Genomic DNA, 23773 nt, shown 5'->3' on the forward strand with positions numbered 1-23773 from the left:
ACAAACATCTATTGACCAGTTTGAGCAAAACAACACATAGCCATAGCTTTTTATTAGCAGCCTCTGTAAACACTGTGAAGATTTAGAATGACAACAGAAATTCAGTATGAAATGATGCTAAATTCCTATAAAATTGTCAATATTTCGATCAAAATTGCAACTCTCCATCACCCTTGAATTCAAAATAGCAACCAGTTTTTTTGTTAAAAAATTTAAAAGAAAATCCATGAATCAATTGAACTTTATTGAAAGCTGAAATTTTCAACAATATGAAAAAATTTGGGCCATTGAAAAAACTTGGTTGAAATTAAAATTTGATATTCAAAACCTTCCAAATTAAAACATAATAAATCTCCTTTCTTTTATTGGAAACTAAATATTTACATGAAGGATAAGAATTACAGCTTTAAGATTCTAAAAATTTTAAGCAAAATGAAAAAATAAATATAATTATTTACTACAACATTTACTCAGCCTTTTATGCCTAAATTAGTTGTATCTGCATGAGAACTAATATCTAACCAATTTATGAATTTTGTTTACATTAATTGAATATGCCTATTACGGTCACTGTTTTCTGTTTTAGTTCTAAACGTCGCAATATTAGGTCTGTTTACAACATTTCGTTAAAGATATTCTTATTTTACTACTAATCAATGTTTCAAAAGGCGAAAGTGTAAGCCGAGGCATTTTAACCCTTAAGAGGCAAGGCATAAGCCTCAGTGTATTGGCCATTCAAAATTTTCTAATTGGAATTCATTACGCAATCATGACAAGATAAGCTATAACATAACGAAGATCAAATTCTTTTTAGGATCTAACATACAACTCTCAATTATTTTTGATAGGGTGAGGTATGGGAATTTTAGAAATGAACTCATATTACAACATTCTTTTCATGTAAACATGGAGTCAAAATTTTCTAGCCAAATCTAACTTGCGAATCACACACCCCTAAATGTACAAGCCTCAACTTAAAAGGCACAAAAAGCATACCTTTTGTAAAAATACAAAAGCTTGAACATTAATGCAGTAACGCATGAACCTTTCAAGAATTTGGTACTTTAGATTGAGCCTCAAGGTGTTTTAGGCATGCCTTGCCTTCAGGCAAGCCTCTATTGAGCCTGTTAAAACTTTGCTACTAATTGCCATCATTTTTTAAAAAACAAAATTGAAATCAGCATCTATAATTTCCATTGAAATTTCTGTAGTTTTGAGGAATCAAAATTTTGGTTGAAAATTGAAACCAAAGTTCAAACCTTGGTACTGGGTATGAAAACACTCGTTTATTTATACATACTACTAGTGGTGGTGACACAAACAATGGGTCATCCACAACTTCTCTGAAAGGTAACTAATATCCATAGTGCAAATGCAACTCAGCTTTGATTCAATATGGGCATGAACTCTATGGATGAATAATGCAAAGGATATACAGAAAACAGGAAATTTTCATGGCAAATGGCATCAGAGGGAACACGTGCAAGAAGAATAAATGATGAGAGGACAAAATTTTAGACTTAGAAATCCCATACGACCTTGTATGAGATTAGTTTAAAAGACACATGTTCTTAAAAAATAGATGGATTCGCAATTACGATTAAAAGTCGCACCAAAAAAACTCAATTAACTTTCTCCTAACCAAGAGAGCAAGGATATTATGATATAAACACGGCAAGGTTCTACGAGGACCAATGAATAATGACATAACATAGGTCAATAGTATTAGACATGCATGTTAGGAGATTAAATAGAAAAAAATAAGTATATATAAGATGGGGGAAAAAAATTAACTAGTGGAATAAAAATATGCATTGGAACAATATTATGAAGATAAAAAAACACTACTAACAATGCAAGTCTCAACAAAAAAAAAAAAAGGCAGCCTGGTACACAAAGCTCCCACATATGCGGGGTCCAGGGAAGGGGCGGACCACAATGCAAGTCTTAACAGTGACCCATAAATTTACTTGTGCTCAACAACGAGGGGTTTCGTTTACAATGACCACAGTGCAATGGCCACTTGGCTAGTAGTAAGGGCCATAACTTTTGGGCACAAAATTAGGTTGTAATAACTATGAAACATTATGCCAATCCAGATGCATTATGAAAGGAACAAATTGGATGAAACCATAAATATCATCAAGTATTAAAAGCCAACAGAGTACACCTTTGCAGCAACAGAGCAATGTCAGCTGCTTCTGGAGCTTTCCTCTGTTTCTGCTGCCCATAAATTTGGCACGATACCACATAAGTGAATTTTATATCTGCTTGTGCTCGTGCTTCAGGGGACAGCTCAAAACCTTGGGTTGAGGCGAGACTTGCTTGAGAATAATCACCTGTTGATAAAAAAATAAAATAAATACAATACATCTCTTTAGAAGTGGAGAGGAAGAACAAAAAAATCTACAGCATATCACCTGCAGGCCCTCTCCTCTCCAAGTAACTCTGTAGGATTAAAGCCCTTCTATAATACATCATACCACGCACTGCATTTGCAACCACAAATATAAGCATCACCAATATAGATAAAAATGGGAAAAAAAAAACTGCAACATGTCTATATCCACCCAAAATTGACATAAAAATAGATTCAAAACATAACAACAAAAATGCAATGAAGAAAATAAAAAATAATATAAACTTCAGGGAATTCATACCTGTTCTAGCTAAAGTCTGGCCACGATAAGAGGCCCAAAACCTAAGCTCCAATGAATCACTAGAGCTTTCTTGAATTTCCTCATCCCCAGTAGTCTCACCCCGACCAATCCGTTCCAGAAAATTCTCCCATTCATCTATATAGGGAAAAAGTATCTCAGTTACAGCACACAGATATCTGTAAAACAGGCTCACAAAAAAAATATTACGTTGATCATTCTCAAGCACTACACGCAATGAACAATCACAAAAAGAATGCAAACCTAAACCAGAACATTCATTCATAGAAACAAATGTCCAGGCTAGTTAAGAATCAACTTACAAATTAATTATACAAGCCATATTTAGTGTATTTCATGACGTGTGCAGTGGCAAGTCATTGGTAGTTTTATAGTTCACCTAAACAAGCTACATGAAATGCAGAGCAGCTGGTTACACGAGAGACGTGCAAGCATGCAACTGCACATGTTCAGAGAGTAGCATACACACATGTACATATCTAAAAATACAGAAATAAAAATAAATTTAGTACTGTCGGCTATTCCAAAACTGAAGGGCTGATTGAGAACATACAATTACAATACGGCATTAAGACTTGCATTTTATATTAATTAAAAACCCATACAACGGATGATATTGCAAGTCAATACAAAAATAAATTTATGGGCAAGTACAATAAACAAGAAAAACCAAGCCTTAAATCCCACTAAGTGGTGTCAGTGCTACGTAAGTCAAACAAGGCAATTACATGGCCTTCAAAAAGCCAAGAGAGACCACATTTTGTTAAATGTAAATTTTCCGACTATAATGAGGCAATGATAGACATACCAGGAAAAATTTTTTGAAGATAGAAAAGAGTAGATATTCCATCTTCATTTTCAACTCGCAGTTCAGAGGAACTATAAAGAACAGTCTCACTGTAGTATGGCGTGAAGACACTATATCCAAGAAACAACCAAGATTACCATCTCATATTGGAAAGCAATAACGAAAGTCAACACCTAGGCACACTCAGTGACTATACCAGAAAGGCATCATCTCACTAACAGATTTTGCTGGAGGCATGTCCATAAATAATGAATTTGCAAAGAACTGTAATCTTCTTCTGGCTTCAAAATTTTTTGGAATATTAGTAGCTGAATCCTTCACAGTTAGAAGGAGATGCAACCTCTTCACTTGTTCTTTCTGGGATACAGCACAGAAAATAAAACTGCTCAAGTAAATGCAAACATGATATTACTAATAGAAAATTTGTCTAAAGAATCTTACAATGTCCGAATCCCTGGGCCACTCTATCTTAGAAAATAGGCGCCTTTCATTTCTTGCCCTTGCCAATATGTTCCAGGTATCAAGCTGCTCCCTGAAGGATACAGGTTAAATCAGAAACCTGACACTGCATACAATGTAATAAAAACAACATATTATAGTGCTTCTCAACTAATTATGCATTGTCATTGCCAGCAGAATACCTTAAATCAGATGACAGCAGGTCATGTGTAACAACTTCATAGAGCTCATACACAGCATTTGCAGCACCGCTTGCAAGACCAGAAGTTTCATCCCGTATCTGAAACAAGTTATTTGCAAGGATTTATAATAACAAGCTATCATAAAAGTAACTGAAAACAGAAAAGGTTTCAAACACTTTGACAGTCAGTGAAAACAGATAGCATTGAAAGATAAATGCGATAGACATCAAACAATAAAATATAAAAATTATTCGAACACAAACTATATTAAAATGCCCTGTGATGTAGGTGAAGGGAGGGAAAAAAAAGATAACAAAGAAAAAGAATACAGAAAGGACAGGAAGAAATATGGAGAAAAAGAAGGAATAAAAGGGAAGAGGAATAAATTAAGGTCATGGCTAGAAAGAAAATCCAAGAGGGGATAAGATCAATTCTCAATTTAATTATACCCATGGTCATTAAAATTGAGATCTGGATGGTAGAATCATACAATATTACAATCCAGACATGCTTAATCAATCCAGATCGTATGAAGAATTGAAGTCAAGCAGGATTGTGCTACAACCATATCAGGTTCACAATACGCACGAACCTGATATGATCCTATCCTACTTGATTGGACCCCAAGTTGTCTATCAGCAGGCTGGGACTGTTCCCTATACAGCAGCAACAGAGACCAGATGAGATCTTTGAGATCAGCAGAGAGTTTCAACAACCAGTAAGTTTTACAGTCAAGCTAAGAGCTTAACGTTGCAGCCTTGTAGCAGGTATTATCTTTGTAGCTTTTTACTTTCTTCCTCTTCTTTTCTCCTATTATCAACAGGTCAGAGACCTATTTTTTTCTCCAAACCAGTGAGCAGACAGCTTTCTCTTTCTTCTTTTATTTTTCACTAACAAAAAAGCTCTTCCTTTTTCTTCCTTTCTTCCTCTTCGTTTTCTTTTTTTCTTCTTGCATTCTTTGTGCTTTCTCCCGCACCCATTCCTCAGTTGGCCTCTTAACTCCAAGAAGACTGTTTTTATCCCACAAGGTGGTCGTGGTTGAACAAGTAAAAGCAAAGTTCCTTGGGTGGTTCAAGTGGTTGCAACAGAAGGGGGTGAACATGGTAAAGGACTCCTACACGTGTACTTATTGTGGACGACAGGGTCATAGAATTAAGCAATGTTAGGATACCATGTCTGTTTCAGAGTAAGACTATTAATCAAAAGTTCATGCAGTATTAGGCATCCTAGCAAGCTTCTCTTCCCATTGCATCTCTTGCACAAATAACTAACCCAAAGGCTTGCTTGTCGTCAAGTTATTTCTCTCACTAGCCCTTAGGTCATAGATTCAGCCACTACCTCGGCCCACCTCCATGAGGGAATAGGAAATAATTACATTTCCACCTTCCTGAAAACTTGCCTCGTGTAACTCTTATTGATGGACCCACTAGTATAAGGGAATAGGAAAATCCTTTTCCCTTCGTCCATCTTTCTTCTGTTTTGCATACTCCTAAGTTTGCCTCCAATTCTATGTCAGTAACAAGATCACAAAATCCTGAAACAAGGTAGTGAGAAAGAATCTTAAAGCCCTTAATTTGGCGGAGGAAAGTGCCCTTGATCAGGTGAATTCATAAAGAAGGATTCATATAACCAACCCAATCTAGTGGGAGACTTCAGGCCTGATATTGTTGTTGTACCAAGATCACAAAATCCAGAAATTATTCAGTGACATTTCTTCATCACTCTATTGTCATTCATGATTTGAAGACTATGATTGGTGGAGGACATGATGTTGCTGGAATTCACTACTTTGAGCGTCATCTCCTCATTGTTGCTACTGCTACACTCCAAATTCATAGTTGCCTCGGTAATCCTTGGAGCAGTTGATGCCTTCTCTTTGTTTTGGGTATAATCTTCAGTACAAATCTTGTTAATTGGGAAAACATCATCGCTTTATTTGCTTCCCTAACCAATAAACTGGAAATAAGCCCTTTTATGTTAGTACATTTTAATTTTTTAGATCTTAGAATCTCAGTTGAATTGTGTCAAAGTTGAATTTTTTATATTTTAGGACTTTTAGAGGACACTAGGATGGCTTACCTTCATTTAATAAAGATCAAAATTGAGTTATTTCATATCTTTTATGCCTTCTATGATGAGATAAAGATTCAATTTAAGTTACATCCTAATACATCATAACGATAATGCCAAGGGAGACTTGAAAACCTCACTACCTATATGACTAAATCTAGTATAATTCATTAGTCATCTTGTGCCACACTTCACAACAGAAAGTTAGATATCTCCTTAAAATCACCCATACATTACTGTACCAAATGAATGTCCCTAAAGTTTTTTGGACTTTGGACCGATAACGTGCTCATTGCCTACTCTTTGATCAATAGAGTGCCTCCTTTGTTCTTGGTGGTAAAATACCCTACTCCAATCTCTTTCCCAAATACTCCATTATTCTCTCTACCTACTCATATATTTGATAGTGTCTCCTTTGTTCATCAGTTCTAGTTGTACCAAATAAGGATATTGCAATTATAGTCCTACCTTGCATCACTTTTCGTTTTCTATTATTCTACACCCTACTATTCTAATTCCTTGCCCTACTGATCTTGATGAGTCTCTTTGTCTACCTAGCCTTCAAAATTTTGACCTATTATCTCTGTCCAGCCATCCTCTGGCATCTTCATCTAGTTTGAGTCCTCCTAATCAACTATATCAATCAATATGCAAATTGCATTTCTATAATCATGTTCCCAAGATGTTAATCTTTCTATTGCATTATGGAAAGGTAAATGTACATGCACCTATCTCTAATTTCATTTTATATGATATCTGGACACCCTCGTATTATTGTTTTCTGGTACTTATTGCTCTTCCCAAATCTATCCTCAAGCATTATCTCATTCTGGGTGGGTAGAGGATTGCAATGGTTGAAGACATGTGTGCATATAAGATTATGACTCTTGGCCTTGGGAACTATTATCTCTTCCTGCTAATAAGTCAGTGGTTGGCTGTTGCCACAGTATACCATGAAAGTCAATTCTGATGATTCTATGGCTCGTCTAAAGTCCCATCTCGTTGCTAAATATATAATCAAGAGTATGATCTGCATTATTCAAGCAAATCCTCCTGATTGCCATACTTGCCTCAGTTTATGTCTTCATCTCTTTATCCACCACCTTTCATTTGCTGTCAATGGCCTTTGCATCAGTCAGATTCGAAGAATGCCTTCTAGCAGGAGGTCTCAAAGAACCACCAAGGTTTGTTGACGAGGGGGAGTCAGCATCAGTATATCGCCTAAAAAAAACACAAAACCTTTATATGGTCTAGAGCAAAATCCCAAAGCACGATTTTATACGTTCAGTGCATTTGTTCTTGTGTTTGGCCTTCAGGCAATGTATTTCATTGCCTTACTGCTGCAGGAAGAATTCAGTGATTGTGTGCAGATGACATTACAAGTACTCATAATGACCTTGGGAAGTCCAGAGCCCAAAGGAGCTTCTCCAAACAAAGTTTAAAACTAAAGATTTAGGCCTGTTAAAATACATTTTGGGTATAAAAGCTATTCAGATCTCATTCAGGTACTGTCTTCTCATAGAGGAAGAATTTTCTAGATCTTTCAGTTGAGACTGGGATGCTGGGATTCAAACATGCTCATAGACCTGTGGATCCTAGCAGAAAATTACTATAAGTGGGTGATTTGTTGGCTGCCTCGGATGATGTCAAAGGCTTGTTGAAAATTTAAACTACCTTATGGTCACACGACTAAACACATCCACCCCATCAAGTATTATGAGCTAATTTATTGATTCTCCTTGGATATGTCAATAGGATATTGCCATTCATATCTTGTGATACCTCAAAGTTGCATCAAGAATAAGCCTGCAGCATTAGTATAGGGGTCAGTGGGTCACACTCACATAGAGGGATATAATGAAGTAGATTGAGCAGAGTAACCCGCTGACAGGAGAACCACAACCAGGTACCACGTGTTTGTTGGTGGGGGACCTAGTATCCTCGAAGAGTATGAAACAAATTAAACAATGTTTGAAATAGATCCATGGCATCCACTAAATATGATTTGGCTAAAGAGCATGTTGGGAGAGGTTGTTTGTCAACATTCTCAGCCTATGGAGGAGTTGATGTGTGATAATCAAGCTACTACTTAGTTTGCTTCCAACCTAGTCTTCCATGAAAAGATAGAACACATTGGACTTGATTGTCACTTTGTTTGGTAGAAGCTTCTATCGTTACAACCACACATGTGAAGTCCAAACGCTAACTCGCATTTTATTCACCAAGGTCTAGGGGTTGCTAAAGTTGAATCCATTTGCAACAAGTCAGAAGCACGATCTTAAATTTCCAAGAAACTAACAAAATTCCCGCTTTCCAACATGCTCAAAATCAAAATGGCATTTGACTTTCCACCTCCAAAATTTCCATCAAAATTTTGAATTTTCCAAAATTGATCAAAATCTTGAAATTTAGCAAAACATGTAGAAAATTTAACTACATAATGAAATTTTCTTTGAATTCAAATGTGCGATTTAAGCGCAAAGTGAATTTTCCCTTAATTGATCTTATTCTTTTCATTAAAGCCAAAGATTGTTGAAGTAATACGGAAAACTGAACTTGGCTGTTAGCAACAACATTTTAGTTAACCATATACATCTAAATTATCTTTATTTGTATCACAAATAATATTTAAGTGAGCTATGAATTTCATGTATAGTAATTGAATATTTTTAGTATGTATATCACGGTTGCATCTCACCTATCACTGGGGTATTTAATTTATGGTATACTAGGCTCTAAAACTTGAATTAGGTTGTCTATCTACCATTTCTAAAGTTTAATATTAAAAAAAAAAAAAATGCCATCTTTTACTAGCAATTCACATCATTTTTAAAATCGAAATTTCCATAAAAAATCCCATACTTTTGAAGATTCGGAATTTTAATCGAACTTGAAATTAAGACCTTAGCTAGGAGTATGATATATATGCTCCCGCTTAAGAGGCAGTGCTATTGGTTAGTAAGGGTATGATGGTCAATATAATGTACATGAAAGCTCAGATGAAAACACTAAAAAAGAAATTTAAGGAAGAATTAGATAAGATTATACAAGCGATAGTGAGGGATGAAGAAATCCTAATGGAAACAAATTTAAATGGTCAAGTAGGAAAGCATAATAAAGGTTACAAGAGGCTACACGAATGAATTGGATATGGAGGCAAAGGTAAGGCAGGGATATAATCTTAGAGATTGTTATACCATATGGTTTTATAACAATAACACTTAATAACACTTAGGCATGAACAAAATAAAAGTCCAATAATTCTTTTCGCAACTAGGAGAGTAGACCAACTAGCACGTAATTATTGTAAAGTTATCCAGAGAAAGTATTACTAAACATCACAAGTCAATAGTGTCCTAGTATATGCAGTAGAGAGTATAAGATAAGAGGGAAAATACATCAATGTAAGGAAATAAGGTGGTGGAAGTGGAACTTATTTGTAGAAAATTTAATTTTTAAAGATTCCAATTAGGCTATAGAAGAAGATGTAAATATAAACACTCAATGGAAAAGTATGGCAAAATATATTTAGAGCACATGAAAAGAGGCTTAAGGTGAATGCAAAGGAATAGAAATAATTGACAAGGAAAGTCCATGACGTGTCAATTTAGGAAAGTTCGTGATGTGTCAATAGGGAAATTTTTGAAAAATATGCAGAGTCAAAAAATTATGCAATACAAAAGTTACCAGTGAAGCTAAACTTAGGGCATATAGTAAATTTTTTTTTCCCTTTGTTAATTGTTAGTAAAAGAAGAAGATATAAAAGAAAGATCATGAACTTTATCAATAAGATATTTAATGCGAACCAAGTACATTGCTGAAACTTAGAGTTGACAAAAGAAAGAAGGCTTAAACAATTAAGATACATATATACAAAATTAGAATACATGAAGCTAAGCATGCATTAAAAAATGAGATGCTTAGGAGATATGAGAATAGAGCAATAGTACCTATATTTAAATTTTTGAGTCATACAACCAAAATTTTTGTGATGAGTAATTGAATAAATACAAAGGTTAGAACAAGCTCTATAAAATTTCCATTTTACTCCCTACAAGTAAACTATTAAGGATATATATTTAGTAAGGAGATTAATAGAAAATTTGGGGGAAATGAGACCAAGAGAAGCTTATGATAGGGCACCTAAAGAAGTTCACTAGTGCATTTGAAAAAGAAGGGAGGAGATAGTAGGTGTACATATTTTATTAGGAACATGCAGTGGCGTAATGACTGGGAATTCCAATTACAATATGTGCATAATTTTTTTACTTTAGTTAGAGATAATACTTACCATACATCTGTAAACTGAAGATCTCAATAGATGAAACTAGCATAGAGTAGAATCCAAGTTGAAAATTTATGGAGAGAAGCTAAAAAATTTGAAGGTTTCAAGATAAGCAGAAATAAGACAGAATATTTCAACTGCAATTTTAGTAATTCTAAAAGGAATGATGGAAAAAGTATTGAAGTTGATATTATAAGATATGGTACCAAAAATATATTAAGCAAGCTGAAGATGAGATGCATAGAATTAAAGTAGTTGGGTAAAATGGAGAAGTTCTCTGGGCATAATATGTGATTGTAGAATATCTTGAAGTTAAAAGTTTCATAGGATGGCAATAATAAAACCTGCTACACTATATAAGTCAGAATATTATGTGGAGCAGAGATTAGAATATTACAATGAATGAGCAAATATCACTTAAAGAAAAATTAAGGAGCGAACCGAGAATTAGAGATAGCATCTATAGATGAAAAGGGCAACTAAGATGGTTTGGGCACTTATAACATAGACCAAATAATGCACAAGTGAGACCAGGTGAGTTAATTGATCTTCAGTACTTAAAAATATCACACAACATGCATGGCTGACACACAAAAGGATGGATGTTACAAATTATGCATGATTCTTCAAGTTATTTTTGAACTATTTATGTGCCTGCACAAACCAAAAATTCCTCATTATGCTTAAGAAACACAGTTGATAAAAGCTTATGATCATTTTGTCAACTAGACTTTGCATGAATCTATCGCATCATATAAGTCCTTCATCCCCTTCATCCCATAAGATAAATCATGCAAACAACTTTATAAACATTTTGCTGAAAAGTTCCAAGCCTTTCCAAAAGAAAATATGCAAATGAAGTCTTCCCTCCACATTGAACATATGGACAGTCTGGAACTGGAGCACATACAAATAAACTCCACCTCCTGTATATCCATGAATTATCTATTCAAACTTTTTTATATTTCAATGTATATGTCCATATCTTCATTTTGATACATGCAAAAATAAAAAATTATACTATCGATATATAATCACACACATAACTAACAATAATATGCCAGCAAGAATGAACCAAAAAAAAAAACAGATTGAAGCCTGAACATCTTAGAAAATAAGAAGGAAAAATGATGGCAGGTAGTCAGAGGTGCACTACAATAAATTTCAACTTCAATTAAGCACAAAATAGGCAAAAGAATTACCAGGAGTCCAGTCAATGCTGTAAATCTTGACAGCACCAATGGAAGCTTCTTAAGAGATAATGTTATGACAAGAGAGCCCTCTGCTATACTATTCTCGATCTCACGGAATATCCTCTCAGCCCTGTGATCAGGAATGTAATGTATATATCAGAAAACCTATGATTAATACCAAGGTGGATTTTGGTAATCAGGAACTGAATCGAGGAATCAGAGACTTGCAGAAAACCTCATTCTAATTGTTAGAAATTTTAAAATTACAATCTTACACTCAGTATATACATGCACATGTACATACAGCCATACGCAACACAAACATCTATCTATGCCATCATGCATAGATGTATATGCATGTATGCAGTGCTATACACACATGAATAACATATCCACACACATACATACATATACCATATATACGAAAATATGCAAAGATACATGAGCATTAATAGACTACATACAGAAGTATTCATAAAAATATATTCATACATACATAATGTAATATAATACAATATATAACATAAAAATAAATAATATAGCATGACTAACGTCTATTATGACAATTATTATCAAAATGTTTAATGATATGATTACAACAATATTATTATATGCAATATAATATTATATTGCAATACATAAAAGCATTATAGAATACTATAGCATGATAAAAATATAATGTTATTATTCGAGGCATAATTATTTATTATATTATAATTATTTTTTTGTTGAATCATAAATTATACAATGCAGTTATTTTAATCATAAATTATACAATGTCCTTATTTATATTTAATAAAATACATAAAAATAAAAATATAATAATTATAAATATAAGATAGATGCACTATTAATAATATAGTCACAATAAAATATAGTCAAAATAAGAAATATAATAAATTATAATATCCAAAGCATAAAGTACATGGTGATAGCAAGATTAATATTGCTAGAAATTAATTATCATACAATTGCATGTAATAATGTTATAATATTATTATTGATTATGATGTTACTATTTCATATTAAATTACATAAGCTATTGCACTATGTAGTGGCATACTTGACAAACCAAACCAATTTTGATTCTTATGTCATCATATACCAAACATTAAATATGATTCTGACTCCAATTCTATATTGAAGCAAACACGGGAAGAAAATCTACCATTCCATTTCCGATACTATTGCATTTCAATTACAATTCCAATCGCAAGCCATATCCATCCAAATGTAAAGGAAAAACTTAATATTCATAGTAAGAAGAAATGTTAACAGATGTATATGACAATTTACTAAGAAAGACATACTTTTTTTTTCAGTACATAAAAATTTACGACAGCATAATGCTCAGAGATTCATACCAAAGTTTCCCTTCACCAACAATTAGAGAAAGCAGAATTATTTTCATGCTGTAGTAGCACTCCTGCACAGCATATGCCATGTATTCATCCCTACTTATTCTAATCCAAAGATCTTCTTGAGCATCTTTGCAGTCCAAGGCTAAATCAACTGCTAACAAGATCTGAAATGATTTAAAAATTATGGAACATAAATGACAGAAGTACAAACTTGGATGCTATTCGCAAATATAAGTTCAACGAAATGTCTCAATGGGTTGCACCTTACTGCTTAGTAGAAATAAGGGCCACTGAACCAATCTCAAACTTCCAGTGTTGCTAGGAATAGAAAGCAAGTCCATCTCACTGAAAGCATTAAACCATGCAGAAAACATGAAAAAAACAAAAAAAAACAAAAAACAAAAAAAAAAACTACCATAATCATTAACAATTTATAATCTCTTAATAGAAAATAGCATGTTTTTGTATTTACCGATTACTAATAAAATCTTCTTCACGCAAACTTTTAATTATCTCATTCCAAAATGGAGAAAATATGGCCGCATATGCCTTGTTCATATCCTGAGAAGCCTACAAAATCCAAACACCAATCAATCCAAAAAGTAATAAACAAAAATTTCAGAAGAGGGATCCCATGCAAGTATACAAAGAAGATATGACTAAACAAAAAAACAATGCAGAGTTTTGCCTACACACTCATGAAAACGCACAAAGAATCAGTGCAAAAGATATTTGGAAGAAGATCCGCAAAGAAATGGATAATATGATTAGCTTTTGCATAGATTATGGACATAGAAAAAGAACTAAATAAACCATTCAAGTTTCAGTCTTAAAACAAGACACTTCGCAAAAATGTAATCTCACATTCAAAAACAACACAAAAAATTTACAACCCTAATATGGATGAAATATAAAATACATACAACTCATTTCATGCACAAACTTGGGCGGATCTAATTTATGCTGAGTGGGGAAAATTGACCATTTGGCCTCCACTGAGTATTCAAAAAGCCTTTGAAATGTATTTATGATTTGATAAGAGAATTTCAAATTTCATTTAAATTTTGCATGAGCTTAAAAAATTAAAATGGCATCAATTTAAATTTTAAAAAAATTAAAAATAAAACAGAAAATGTCAGCAGTTTTTTTTTTTAATACATTTTATCTAGAGAAAAGAATATATTTAAATAAAAAAAAGAATGTACAAGAAAGAAACCCTCCTAAAATGAACAAAAAAAAAAAATTCGAAAAAAAAAAAAAGTTAATACGAAACAGCAAACCAATAAGCTGAACATCCTCAAAAGACATTCCCATCAAACAAACAGCAGCAACAGCCTGAAATGAAGCCAAATATTGAATATTATCCAAATCGAAGATGAAGAAGTCTTCTACCCCTTGAACACACAAGTGTTCCTTTCCATCCAAACAACTCTCTACACTGTCTACCACCCACAACACCTAAGGGATCTGTCTTTTACCCTTTTGGAACCCTGAAAAAGAAATGTCCAACACATCCTCTGCCTGAACAAACCCAACCTGCCTCAGTAAAACAGAAAACCAAGAGTCTGTTCCATATCCTCCAAAAGAAAGAACAATGCAAGAACAAATGAGAGGCACATTCAGAACAATCAAAACAAAGAATGCACACATTGAAGGTTAGGGATAAAGCCTTGGAAGGCCTCCTACACTGCAGCACTTTAGTGTCAACTATGTTAAAAACAACCAACCAAATAGACGTCTGAATATTAGAGGGAGCTTTGGCCTTCCAAATACTATGACAAAAAGAAAAAGACAAGCGTTCCCCCCCCCCCCCCAAGGGGCCGTGGATCAGAAACTCATAGAATGATTTGCAAAAAAAACAAAACCCCAAGATTGCAACCTCCATTTCCTCGCATCCTCCTTATTGCAGAATAGAAACCAGTCAAAAACCTCCACAGACACAAGTTCCACCACCTCTCTCTCATTCACAGCTCTACAGAAAGGGAAATCCTATGAAAATTCTCTCCATTTATAAATCAAAAGAAGAAACAGCTCCAAATGATAAAAATGAGGAAACGACACAAAAAGATCTGAACACCCACCCATGGGTCATCCCAAAAACAAATGCGAAGCCTTTGAAAAATGAATGCAAAACCCATTACCCACCTCATATCTGGTTTCAGAAATAAAATATGGATAAAGTTGAGATATACATCTCCAAGGATCCTCTAAAGAAGATCTAAACCCCACATTAGTATCCAACCAATTTTCTTGTAAGCAGAATTCACTTTTCACTACTTTATGCCAAAGAGAGTTCTTTTCTTAAGGAAACTTCCATAACTATTTACTCGTCAAGGCAATTATCTAGACACCAATTTCCCTCAACCCAGTCACCCACCTTCCTCTCTTATCCTACACACCACCTCCCATCTAACCAAATGATCCTTCTTCCCTCCGGCACCAGATCAAAGGAAGCCTCTCATGATTCTCTCTATGGACCTAGCTACCACCACAGGAAACTTTAAAAATGGTTCTCTCTATAGACCTATCCACTACCACAGGAACTTTAATAATGGACAAAAAATAAAGCCAAACTCTAGAAAGACAACTGAATACTTGTGACACAACCACCCTAAATACAAAAAGAGAACCTTTCCAGCCATCCACATGAGCTCAAAAACTCATTAACCTAGGATTACTGCCCCCAAGGAACCTCTAAATACATCAAAGGCCAATCTAAAGTAGCACAACCTGCCGAAGAAACCAGCACCAAAGATCTATCCTCGCCCAAATTAATATTAGGTATCCCACTCTTCCCTAAATTAAATTTTAAGCCTAAAAGACGCTCCAAAAATAGTAAATGGTAGGCAAATTTTAAAAAGATTACATTAATCCTTAAGAAAAAATAGTGTCATGCAGACGATGAGATGCTACGACACTCTCACCACCACCCCAATACCTCAAACAAACCTTCTATGAACTGTCTACCTATCAATCTACTCAGACAATCAACCTCCCTCATCTTATCTTATCTTCTAAAATAATAACACTAAACCACTGCAGATATTCACATTCTCTACTTCATCTTTTAAATTTATGACACCCATCCATGTTAACACTATCATTTTATATATAACTTTTTGGTTTGTGGTTACTGCATCACCTAATATTTTCATCAATACAGCATTCTAGAGCTATTCATCAATCAAATAACACACCACTTATCCATTTCACCAACCTACTTCAATTATATGTATCACTTTTCTTCAATTTCTTCATCTACTTGCATAATATGTCCAAGGAAATGAAATCCACTACTCCTAGTTGTTTCTAGACCAACAAGTTTTGACATTTTCTCCATTAATCCTCCTAAAAATGCTATTATTGCATTTCATGAAAATTATCCTCTACTTATCATTTTCTTTTTCAATTGCAATTGTCTTTTACTTACATTGAAACCTCAAGATTCTAAGGCGTCAATTTATAGGTCTAGCTCAGACCCCACCTAGTGGAACTTAAGGCTTCGTTTTGTTGTTGTTCAGATCCTACTCCATTTCTAGTTTCATCAAACAAGACAATATGACCACAAACAACATAGAACGAAGATGCAGATAAAGAACAATAATAACATTTACACTAGCCAGCACTACCAAAGGCCCCTTCTTTATTTGAGCTTGGCCATCTCTAAGTGAAAGTTAAAAACATCAAGAACATCACAACCAAGAGTTATGTGTAATAATGTATTATGATAAAGAATGCTTTTAAATATAAACATAAGTGCACAAACACTAGTCACTTCAGCTTGCAGTAAAAGTAAACAGAACAGCAAAGCAAAAGTTTCTTTCCTTACTTCAGCCCATAATTATTTCCTTATTTCTCAATTAATTATTTTGTACAGTTAGCATATATTTAGTTTACATGTATAGGGCTTGATAGATTATAGTTTACATGTATAGGGCTAGAATCATGCTAGAACTTATTTACTTTCCATGTATAGAATTCTTGTAAAGTCTATATATAATATACAGAACTCAAGGTTAAACCATTCGACCATTCACACAACACTTTGACATGGTATCAGAGCCAGCCAACTGCTATGTTTTTTTTTTCCCCTTCAAATTTTTTTTACTTCTCGGTTTCAGAGGTGTCTCTCGTTTCTGTGGCTGTTGTGGTTTTTTTCCTCTTCTGGAATTTTTTTTGTTCTCTGTTCTTTTGGTATTTCTGTGGCTGAGTGACTGTCGGAACAGCAGGTTTTCTGGTTTGCCATTTGTTATAGTGCAGGCAACAGCTTTCTGTTGCTGTTTCTGGTGCATCTCTGCCCCGGCATAGCAGGTTTCTGTCCTTGTGATCCTCGGCACAGCAGGCAACAACTTTCTGTTGCTGTTTCTGGTGCTTCTCTGTCTCGGAACAAAAGGTTTCTGGCCTTGTGATTCTTGGCACAGCAGGTTTCTTGGTTCAAGATTTATCTTCTAGTGCAGGAAGGTTGGTCTTGGTTCTCTCTGTTGCTGTTTCTGGTGCTTCTCTGTCCTTGTGATTCTCGGCACAGCAGGGTTTTTGGTTCAAGATTTATTTTTTAGTGCTGGCAGGTTATTCTTGGTTTTCTTTGTACCTAAGTTGATTTATTTTTTCGGCTTCTAGATTTTCTGGTGATCTTTTTCTTTCAGCACATTCTTTTTTTTGTTTTTGGGCTTCTCGATTTTCTCCTTTATTTAGCATGCACTCTGCACCTGTGTGTGCATTATTCTATGTTGGCTTTTCAATTTGAACTTTTCCTAAAGGGAAAAGATCTTTGGGGTCATATTGATGGCACAGATTGTGCACCCAATCCTGATAAATCCAAGGAGTCAGCGGCTTGTCCTTCATGGGCTGTGCTTGATGCTCGGATTATGTCTTGGCTTCTTGGCTCAGTTGAGTGACATATTGTCCCCAACTTGCGATCTTATTGGACTGCTCAATCCATGTGGACTTAATTGAAAACAGTATATCATCAAGATAACGATGCTCGTCGTTTTCAGTTAGAGCATGCGATTGCCATGTTTCAACATGACAATCATTCCATCCAAGACTATTATTCGGAGTTTCTGACTCTTTGGAACAAATATTCTGATCTAGTTACAGCGGAGGTTCCCGTTGCCTCTCTTCCCATTATTCAACATCTTCACGAGTCTAGTCGTTGTGATCAGTTTCTTATGAAACTCCACCTCGAGTATGAATCTGTTCACTTGTCTCTATTGCATCGCTCTCCTATTCCTTCTCTTGATGTTTGTTTTGGTGAGTTACTTCATGAAGAACAACGGCTTAGTACTTAAGTTACTCTAGCACAATCTCATGGTAGTTCAGGGTCTATAACCGTGGCTTATGTTGCTCAATGAAGAGGACCGTCTACGCATACTAGCACCTAGCAATCTTTTTGCTACAAAGAATTTGGGCATATCACTGCTAATTGTTCCAAGAAATTCTACTCCTATTGCAAGAAGAAGGGTCACACTATCAAAGACTGTCGTATCCGCCCACAGAATCGTCAAGCCCAGGCATTACAAACTTCAATTATTGTACTCCCCACAGTGACTTTTGCGGCCCCTGGCTCTTCTTCAGGTGACTCCTCTATTTCTGCACCTCCTACAACAAATTACTGCACAACCGAAATGATGCAAGAGATGCTAATTTCGGCATTATCTGCAATAGGGCTCCAAGGTAACAATTCTACTAAACTCTAGTATGTGGACTCGGGTGCCTCTAATCACATGACAAATAATCCCACCACCCTATGTCATGTTCGGCCCTATGCTGGTCAATCTGTTATTCAGACTGCCAAATCCAGTTCTTTGCCCATAGCTGTTGTCAAAGATGCCTCTTCTAAGTTCACTGATGTGTTTCTTGCTCCTCAACTTTCCACGAATCTTATTTCTGTTGATCAATTAGTTGATATCAATTGTGTTGTTAATTTTTCTAGTAATGTTGTGTTGTGTAACGAAGGAGCCAATCGCGAAGGGACCTAAAGTGGGGCGCTTGTTTCCATTACTTTTACCTGTTCCAACACGTTCTCCAGTTTCTTCTATTAACTCTTTTGCTTGTAATAACGTTTCAAATCTTAGTATGTTGTGGCATCGTCATTTAGGCCATCCCAATACTCAGATCTTATCTCAAGTATTGAACTCTGGTTTACTTAGTAATTAAGAACGTTCTTCTTTTATCTCCTAAGTGTGCCTCTTGCAAACTTGGTAAAAGAAAAACTCTTCCCTTCCCTTTGCATGCAAGTAGAGCTTCTCAGTGCCTTGATCTTATCCATAGTGACGTTTGGGGACCTTCGTCAGTTAGTTCACATGAAAAATTTAAATACTATGTGACTTTCATTGATCATAGCATATTTACTTGGGTCTACTTTCTTCACTCTAAATTTGAGGTTTTTCGTACTTTCACTAAGTTTTTAGCGTATGTTGACAATCAATTTTCTGCTTCTATTAAGACATTACACACGGATTCTAGTGGTGAATATGTCTCTGAGTTTGAGCCATTTTTGGCTTCTAAAGGTATTATTCATCAACGTTCATACCCTGCTACTCTCCCCAATAGAATGGAGAAGTCGAACGGAAAAATCATCATCTCCTAGATGTGGTACGTTCACTCTTGCTGGAATCCTCTGTTCCATCCTTCATTCTGGGTTAAGGCTCTGAAAACTACTACTTACTTGATTAATTGTTTACCTTCTCAAGTCCTACTCATGGAGTCTCCCTATTTCTACTTATTTGCTAAGCAAACTAGTTATGATAATCTTCGTACCTTTGGTTGTGTCTGTTTTGTTCATTTACCTCCTCATGAGCGACATAAATTATTTGCTCAATCTGTTCGATGTGCATTCTTGGGATATAATGTGTGTCAAAAGGGATTTGTTTTCTATGATCCTACATTACATCGTACACGTATTTCTAGGAATGTTATTTTCTCTGAAAATCAACATTTCTTTCATGTGTCCTCTGTACCCTCCTCTACTATCGTGATTCTCCCCTCCTTTGAGGAGCAGTTCTTAGATCCTAATCAAGTCAGTTCTCATTTTAAACCAGGTATTGTGTATACGCGACGCTCCCGCCCAAAGTCTCTTTTGATAGCGCGTCCTATATCTAATCCTACCACACCCCAGATTCAGTCAATTGTAGCACCTCCAGAGCCTTTGGTACGTCGCTCTTCTCGAGTGTCTATAACCCCAAATAGGTATGGTTTCCCTCTTCAAGTTCTAGCAATTCTGTTTCAACTCTTACTGCTGCATTCTCCAATTAAGATATTCCCACATCCTACTCACATGCTGCCAAGCATGACTGTTGGCGACAAGCTATGCAGGAAGAAATTGCCGCTCTAGAGGCCAATCACACCTAGGGCATTGAGCCTTGTCCACCCACCATTGCTCCTACGGGTTGTGAATGGGTTTACATGGTCAAGTTCCGATCTGATGCAAGTCTGGATTGTTACAAAGCTCGCCTAGTTGCACTTGGGAATAATAAGGAATATGGTGTCAATTATGAAGAGACCATTGCTCCTGTGGCTAAGATGACTACTGTTCGTACAATTCTGGCTATTGCTACTTCCAGTAATTGGCCACTACATCAAATGGATGTCAAGAATGATTTTCTTCACGAGGATCTTAAAGAGGGTATTTATATGAAGCCACCCCCGTTTCCCTCTCCAACTTCACATGTTTGTAAGCTTCATCGCTCTCTTTATGGTCTCAAAAAAGGTCTTAAATTTTGACTTCGACTCAAATTTCGAAGCTCCAAAAGTACAGAAATTTCGATTTCGATTTCAATTTGAAAAACTAATGGAAATTAGTAGTAAAGCATGGAATTCTTTGCAAAACTTTAGAAATGGTTAACACACATAATAATATAAGTTTTAGGACTAATATATTACAAATTAAATACATCTATGTTTTGTATAAGGTGGAAAAGTCGTAAAATAGTATGTGTATCAAACATATTTGTAAGATAATGTACATTAAACATATTGAGTTAATACAAATGAAATTCATAAATCATTTAAATATTATTTATTATACAAATAATGATAATTTAGGCATGGATGGTTAAATAAAACGTTACTGATAGAAATTTCACTTCACTCCGAAATTTCCCATTTGAATTCTGACGAAATTTCATCCTATAGTCAAAATTACGATAAGTTTCGCTCAAATTTCGAGATTTCAATAAATTTTGGATGATTCGTTGAGATTTCGACAGAAATTATGCAAGGCGGAAATCGACTACCATTTCGATTTCAAGGGTGACGGAAATCAGAAATTTCGACTGAAATTTCGACAATTTCGTGGAAATTTAAGACCATGGTCTCAAACAAGCTCAGAGGGCCTAGTTTGAAAAATTCCGCACCACTTTATTACAATTTTCATTCAAGTAGAGCAAGTATGACACTTCATTGTTTCTTCAAAAATCAAACATAGGTATTTTTTTTCTTTGGTTTATGTTGATGATATTGTGATTACTGGTTCCGATTCTGCTTTACTTGCTCAGCTCAAGTCTCATCTCTCAAAGTCCTTTCATATGAGAGATCTTGGGTCTCTCACATATTTTCTTGGTCTTGAGGTGAATCGTATTCCCTCTAGTATTTCACTCAATCAACATAAGTATGCTAGTGACTTGGTGGCCACAACTGGCCTCCAGAAGGGTACTTCTGTTGATACTCCCATGGAATTAAATGTCAAGCTTCAAAAAAAGGAGGGTGACATACATGCTGATCCCAGTTTATGCCAGAAGTTGGTGGGTAGTCTTGTCTATCTTGCCATTACCAGACCAAACATTTCTTTTGTTGTACAGCAAATTAGCCAATTTCTTCAGACTCTTTGTAATCTTCATTTGGCTGATGTCGATAGGATCATATGCTATGTTCACGGCACTTCTGCCCCTGGTTTATTCTTCCCTTCAAGCAATTCTACTTGCCTTGCTACTTATAACAATACTAATTAGGCTAATTGTGTGGATACACGTCACTCCATCACTGGTAGGGGTGTGTTCTTAGGAGATGCATTGGCCCCTTGAAAGAGTAAGAACCAAGACAGAGTTTCTAAGTCATCAATAGAATTTGAATATCGGGCGATGTCTCTTGCTTGTTAGGAAATTATTTGGCTTTGAGGTTTGCATGCTGAGCTTTTGAGACCGATCCTACACCTATACATACCGATACTATGAGTGCTATCTAGATCACGGCCAATCCAGTCTATCATGAGCGCACGAAGCATATTGAAGTCGATTGTCACTCTATCCATGAAGCATTTGAAGCTCGTGTTATCACTCTTCCACATATTTCCACTGAATTACAAATTGTGGATATCTTCACCAAGGCTCTCACTCATCATCGAGATTGCTTCCTAAGTAGCAAATTGATGCTTGGTGATTGACGCGCATCAATTTGAGGGGAGGCTGTCAACAGAACAGCAAACAGCAAAGCAATATTCCTTACTTTAACCCACAATTATTTCCTTATTTCTCAATTAATTATTTTGCATAGTTAACATATATTTAGTTTACATGTATAGGGCTAGAATCATGCTATAACTTATTTACTTTCCATGTATTGCATTCTTGTAAAGTCTATATATAATATAAGGAACTCAAGGCCAAATCATTCGGCCATTCAGACAATACTTTGACACTAACAAGGTTGAAAAAAAGTTATACATACATAAATTCAAATTTATCTATACTAGAGAGAAACCAAAACAATTATTTACAAATATTGACCGGAAACGTTACAGGTAGATAGACAGATAGATATTATAAGAAAGGGAATAAAAAAAAAAAGGGCGAAAATGCACCCACCTCCCCTGACGTTTGATAAAAAGACAGGAACCTCCCCTGAGATTTAGTGTCTTTTTGGCAAACCTCAAGGGAGGTCTCTAGAATTCTTGAAACTCTAGGGAAGGTCCCTAGGATTTTTGAAACCTAGGGGCAGATCAATGTCTTTCTATCAAACCTCATGGTAGGTTAGTGTCTTTTACCCTATAAAATGGATGAACTTGGATGCAATTTGCAACATAAATTTTCTAAATTCAGCTCAGCCAAGCCCAACATCAAACAGCAGGGGAAATCGATTCATTATAAAACATATAGTAGCAATTTTTAATTAATAACAAATTTCATAAATATCCACCATTATTAATTAACTCAATACAAGTCTTAATTTAAAAGATTAGCAAAGCATCCACCATTAAGTCAAAGAATTAAGATCCCATATGGTAGTCACCATAATCAAGAATGTTAGAATATCACATTACCTAAAATTTTAAGCTGTTACATTGTGGGCCAACAATGTATATCAAGCCTTAATACTCCCCCGCAGGTGCAGCCCGACAGCATGTGGAAAGGTGCAGCCCGACAGCATGTGGAGAGATAAACACATGATAAATAACATCCAAGATATGGAATACAACAATCTTTTAAACGCATAAAAATAAATTCGGACAACAAGACTAGAACCCAAGACCTCCTGGAAACCAGCTCTGACACCATGTCAGAATACCACTTTACCTAATTGTTAGGCTGTGGGCCAACAATGTATACGAAGTCCTAATAAAGAAGAAGACAAGAATTCAGCAAGAACAGTGACAAGAAGCTGCTGTACTGACAGAAACAAACATGACCTTTATCAGACAAGAAATATGCACAACCACTGCTACAAAGGGACAAGAAAAGTACTCCCTAGAGCCCGGAAAGGAGTTTGGAGTTTGTACCCCCAGAAGTAGAGATAACTCCTGAA

General features: G+C 35.3%; 1 protein-coding gene across 1 annotated transcript in view; it reads right to left on the reverse strand.

The window, feature by feature from the left end:
* The window catches only part of LOC131159472 (callose synthase 10), a 150527-nt gene that overhangs the window by 46830 nt on the left and 79924 nt on the right, over positions 1–23773 (reverse strand). Inside the window, exons 24-34 of the mRNA XM_058114407.1 lie at positions 13509–13606; positions 13300–13381; positions 13040–13200; positions 11685–11805; positions 4128–4225; positions 3928–4018; positions 3683–3843; positions 3487–3596; positions 2661–2795; positions 2421–2489; positions 2171–2339 (exon numbers count right to left, since the gene is read on the reverse strand). Of these exons, the coding sequence (XP_057970390.1) occupies positions 2171–2339; positions 2421–2489; positions 2661–2795; positions 3487–3596; positions 3683–3843; positions 3928–4018; positions 4128–4225; positions 11685–11805; positions 13040–13200; positions 13300–13381; positions 13509–13606 (1295 nt within the window). The remainder of the gene's footprint in view (positions 1–2170; positions 2340–2420; positions 2490–2660; positions 2796–3486; positions 3597–3682; positions 3844–3927; positions 4019–4127; positions 4226–11684; positions 11806–13039; positions 13201–13299; positions 13382–13508; positions 13607–23773) is intronic.

The sequence above is a fragment of the Malania oleifera genome, chromosome 7 (assembly GCF_029873635.1).
Source record: "Malania oleifera isolate guangnan ecotype guangnan chromosome 7, ASM2987363v1, whole genome shotgun sequence".
In the NCBI taxonomy this organism is placed as follows: Eukaryota; Viridiplantae; Streptophyta; class Magnoliopsida; order Santalales; family Ximeniaceae; genus Malania; species Malania oleifera.